Source organism: Lactuca serriola, chromosome 3 (assembly GCF_051521515.1).
Source record: "Lactuca serriola cultivar US96UC23 chromosome 3, Lser_US96UC23_V15, whole genome shotgun sequence".
Classification (NCBI taxonomy): domain Eukaryota; kingdom Viridiplantae; phylum Streptophyta; class Magnoliopsida; order Asterales; family Asteraceae; genus Lactuca; species Lactuca serriola.
The window spans coordinates 35,025,203-35,030,122 of NC_136410.1; the positions used below are offsets into that span (position 1 = coordinate 35,025,203).

The 4,920-nt window shown below is 36.2% G+C and overlaps 1 protein-coding gene across 2 annotated transcripts; it reads left to right on the forward strand.

The window, feature by feature from the left end:
- The first annotated feature begins 372 nt into the window (after positions 1-372).
- LOC145091861 (fructan 6-exohydrolase-like) lies at positions 373-3,079 on the forward strand. Of its 2 annotated transcripts, XM_079029680.1 has the most exons (7): positions 373-650; positions 797-805; positions 1,023-1,876; positions 1,962-2,126; positions 2,218-2,456; positions 2,535-2,625; positions 2,714-3,079. In XM_079029680.1, exons 1-7 carry the CDS (start codon positions 494-496, stop codon positions 2,921-2,923), a joined length of 1,725 nt encoding a protein of 574 aa, XP_078885806.1. In that variant the 5' UTR covers positions 373-493; the 3' UTR covers positions 2,924-3,079. The 2 variants fall into 2 exon arrangements, with proteins under 2 accessions (XP_078885806.1, XP_078885807.1); XM_079029681.1 differs by lacking the exon at positions 797-805.
- The last annotated feature ends 1,841 nt before the right edge of the window (positions 3,080-4,920 follow it).

A 4,920-nucleotide genomic window follows, 5' to 3' on the forward strand; every position in this document is an offset into this window, starting at 1 on the left:
ATCATATTATGCTTATTCCCAAAGGCATGAATAGGGGTGTTATCAAAACGAAATCATATCACGCAACTAATATTTCGTCAATTTAATTCACTATTCGATTTAGATTCAACGGTTATTGGTGTAACACATAAGGTTTTTCTCTGCAAAAAATGCATTTAAGATAATAAGTCTTTCGGCATCATTTGACAAATAAATGACTTCATATCATTGGTTGGACATAAGCATCAAGACAAAATTTGTACAAACTCATAGAGTTTAAAACCCATACGATTCTCACCCCTTCAGATATTTATTTTGAGTTTTGACAGGTAAATAGTTTGTTATTATCTACTATGATATCAATTTGAAGTAAAATAAGCGATAATAATCACTAATCAGTGTCATAAATATTATAAAGAAAAAATAATAATAATAAGATATGTTGACCAAAAGAGGGAATAATCTCGTTATCATCCTCCGATCTTAATCTGGAAACACCAAGCATCTGCTAGTGATGAGGAGAAGTGCCATTTTTTTCGCAATATTTCTGGTGCTTCACTTCGATCATGTTCGGTCCAGCAGTAGTACGTCGGAATATCGGCTTGCTTCTTCATCGGAGCAGCCTTATCGAACGGCGTTTCACTTCCAGCCTCCCCAAAACTGGATGAACGGTGAGTCTTTCTTCTTCATTTTGACTTCGTTTTCCTCTTCAGCTTTCCCCTTCATTCTGTACGTGTTCTAACTATCACAACGCCTCCATCCATATGTGACGGTGAACTTGTCTCCCCATTGATTGCTGGATGATTCAATGGCGCAGATCCTAATGGTACGTAACTCTCGAAATTCAATTTTTGGTTCGTTGGTCCTCTGTTTATTGCATCAATTAGGTTTCAAAACATTTTAGTTTTGTTGCAAATTACTGACTTTGAGTAATTTCCAGTGGGTGCTTTTAACAATTAGATTATGATTTGTTTACAATCGAACACATATTATGTTGGAAAGCACGTTGACTCTTTGCTTATGGTAAATGCATATGCATCCAGGACCAATGTACTACAATGGAGTATACCACATGTTCTATCAACAGAATCCATTTGGTCCTCTCTTTTCGAATCAAATGTATTGGGGACATTCCATATCACATGACCTAATAAACTGGATCCCTCTAGACCTCGCCATTTCCCCAACCGAACCTTTCGACATCAACAGTTGCTGGTCCGGTTCAGCCACAATCCTCCCCGGAAACATTCCTGCTATGTTATACACCGGAATCGACTCTGAAAACCGCCAAGTCCAGAACTTAGCCTTCCCAAAAAACCTATCTGATCCGTATCTTCAAGAATGGGTCAAATACACCGGCAATCCAGTCATAAACCTTCCGGAAGGGATTCAACACGATGACTTCAGAGACCCCACCACCGCTTGGCTTGCAGACGACGGAAAATGGAGAATACTTGTCGGAAGTCAGAAAGATAAGACCGGAATCGCGTTTCTTTACCAATCTGAGGATTTTGTTAATTGGAGTAAATACGATTCCCCGCTTCTTACAGTTCCAGGAACCGGAATATGGGAATGCCCTGATTTCTTTCCGGTGTGGGTTGATAGCACGAAGGGGGTCGATACATCTGTTATGAATTCGAGAGTAAAGCATGTGTTGAAAGTGGGATTATTTGATTATGCAACAGACTACTACATGATCGGGAATTACAGTCCTGCGAAAGAAAACTATGTTCCTCAAAATGAATTAACGCTTAATACTTTGAGGTATGATTATGGAAAGTATTATGCTTCAAAGTCGTTCTTTGACCCTGTGAAGGATCGAAGAATCTTGATGGCGTGGGTGAACGAGTCTGATTCTGAAGCAGATGACATCGCAAAAGGATGGTCCGGACTTCATGTAATTAATTATCCAAGATTTATTTCGTTCTTAATACATTTCTACTTTTTATAAGATTATAAATTCGTTTATAACTTTGATGCAGTCATTTCCAAGGAGTGTTTGGTTGGATCAAAACCAGAAGCAGCTAGTACAATGGCCTATCGATGAAATCGAAATGTTGCATGAAGATGAAGTTAGTTATCAAAATACGAAGGTTGTGCTTGAAGGTGGTTCTTTACATAAAGTTCTGGGCATAACTGCTTCTCAGGTATATTATATATAAGCCATAAAATAAAAGTCTTTCTCAGGCATAAATGCTTCCATTTTGGTTAATAATTTATTGTTCGAAACTTGAAAAGGCTGATGTGAAGATTTCGTTCGAATTGACTAATTTGGAAGAGACTGAAGAAATGGATCCGAGTTGGGTTGACCCGCAGCTTATCTGCAGCGAACAGGATGCATCAAAGAAAGGCAAAATTGGGCCGTTTGGGCTGTTAGCTTTGGCTTCTAACGACTTGTCCGAACTAACTGCAATTTTTTTTAGGGTTTTTCAAAAGAAGGGACGATATGTTGTGTTAATGTGTAGTGATCAAAGCCGGTAAGTTTTTGTTGTTGAAAATATTCAAATAGTAAACAAAGATTTAACCTATTCAAAAACTACATATATGTATCTCAGGTCTTCTACGAGGAATGGAATCGACAAAACAAGTTATGGAGCATTTGTGGACATAGATCCTCAACAAGATGAAATTTCACTCAGAACCTTGGTGCGTAATTAAACCTACTTATTTCGTTGTTTTGTGTATGTTCAACATTAGGTGTAATGTAGTTTGGTTGGATGTGGGGTTTTTACAGATAGATCACTCGATTGTTGAGAGCTTTGGAGGAGGGGGAAAGACTTGCATTACGGCTAGGGTTTACCCGACATTGGCCATTGGAGAAGAAGCGCACTTGTTTGCCTTCAACAATGGAACTGAAACTGTGGTGATTTCTGAGCTGAATGCATGGAGTGTGAGAAAAGCTCGAATTAATGTTGAAGAAACCATAAGCTATGCGGAAAAATGATGTGGAAGAAGATATGAGAGAGAGAGAGAGAGAGCGCTTAAGCTGTATTCTTGGTAAGGAGAGATGGAATAACTTATTACATTGGAAGCAAAGATAGCCAGATTAGATGATTTGAGTACTTAAAACATGTATGAAAGCTCATTTTTTGTGGTCTAACTTTCGCGTTAGTAAAAATTATTCAGGGATATTTATGAAAAAAAAAATCGATGTTTTTGTAAGATTATATAAAATTATAAAAAGTTTGTAATTAAAACAAAGTCGACGAGCTCTCTAAAATTTATCATTTCGAACCTAATAACCAAGAGGGTCTACCCGTTTATGTGGTCGATTGATCTTCCCTTTTATAGAGTATAAGATTGAAAGGAGTGAGAGTCACTACCAATCTTGTTACACTTGCTAGATGGCCTTGAACACTGCTCCCGCTTCCCTTTGATAGAATTCATTCAACAACTTTATATTCCAACCACTCCCTCCTCATTTTCCACCAAACATCTAGATACATTTAATTAAAAAAAACATTTATATACATTTTAACTAAAAAAATATTTATATACATTTCAACCTAATCCATTTAACTTTCAACCACACCCTCATCTATAATTCAAATACTATAAAATCAAACCGCACTCTAAACATTTCACATACACAACAAAATATCATTATTTTCCTCACAAACTCTCTTAATTCATCAAAGAAAAACATCTTCATCTCAACCGCAAAAAAGTCCAAAGAACCAACAAAAAGAAATCTTCAAACATTCCATCACTAAACCTTCCACCTCAAAACACTCGGTCACCAAACCTTCCATACACAAACCTTTCATCACCACAATGTTATTGACTTTCATATGATCAACTCATTCACTTACCCGCTAGCTTATTATACTTTCCCTCTATGGCTCCACAAATGTTTCCATTCAATCTGTACTCCTCAGCCCATGCATTTTTACCACAACCAATCTCAACCACTACCTCGTCCAAATTTGGATCTTGATCCGTTTGAGACGGTTCAAGAAACTCAATTCTTTTCTCAACCTCAACCCTAAAGTAGTTTTCAATGCCAACCACGCTGCCTACTCGACGAGTCAACCGATTCTTCCGATGAGGGACTCGTTGAAGAGTCATTTCAAGAGCCGAAGTCAAACCAACACGAATGAAACACGATATGTGTGTATGACGAGAATGAAATAATCTCAGAGACACAAATACTAAAATATGCTAATCAAGAATGGCTACAAAGAATGATGATAATCAACGGTGTAGTAATCCATACCGATCTTCACTACCATTTGACCGATCATCTTTGGACGATGGACAATCTTGATCTAAATATGCAACCGGAAGACGAATTGGAAGGCCAGATTCAAAGGAAGACTCGTTTCTTTAGTATTTTTTATGAAGTGTGTTTTTTTATGTATTAAGTCGTGTTTCTACGTATTAAGTCGTGTCTGTTGGTGTTAAGTCATGTTTGCCGTGGTTTGAATTATTAAACCGTGTTTCTAGGTATTTTAAGTTTTAATTTATTGTAATTTTTTAATTTAATATGAAATGTTTGTGTTTTAAAAAATATAATTAATATTATATTAGTTGTTTGTGGTTTAAAAAAAATCTTTGTTCAATATTTGTACATAAAAAATGTTTGTGTATTAATATAAAATAATTTAATTAAATTAGAAAAAGAAAAAAATGGAGTGCTAGGAGTGTTACTACTCTCTACTAAATGCTAAGATTAGGTGTTAAATGGAGAAAAATGAAGTGACATTAAAAAAACTGACGTGACAAGGTACTAGGAGTGTTACCACTCCTTCCAGCCTAAGAAATGTGGTATCCACCAAACTCTGGAATAATATTTAGATTCTTTCATCCATTTTGATGAAAGAAGGTATAAATTTATAGTCGGAAGAGATTTTGGTGACCAGATTAATTCTACACTTTCACTCCTTTTTGCTTTTTGAAAACTATCACCACTTTCACATTTTTCTATGTTACCAACATTAC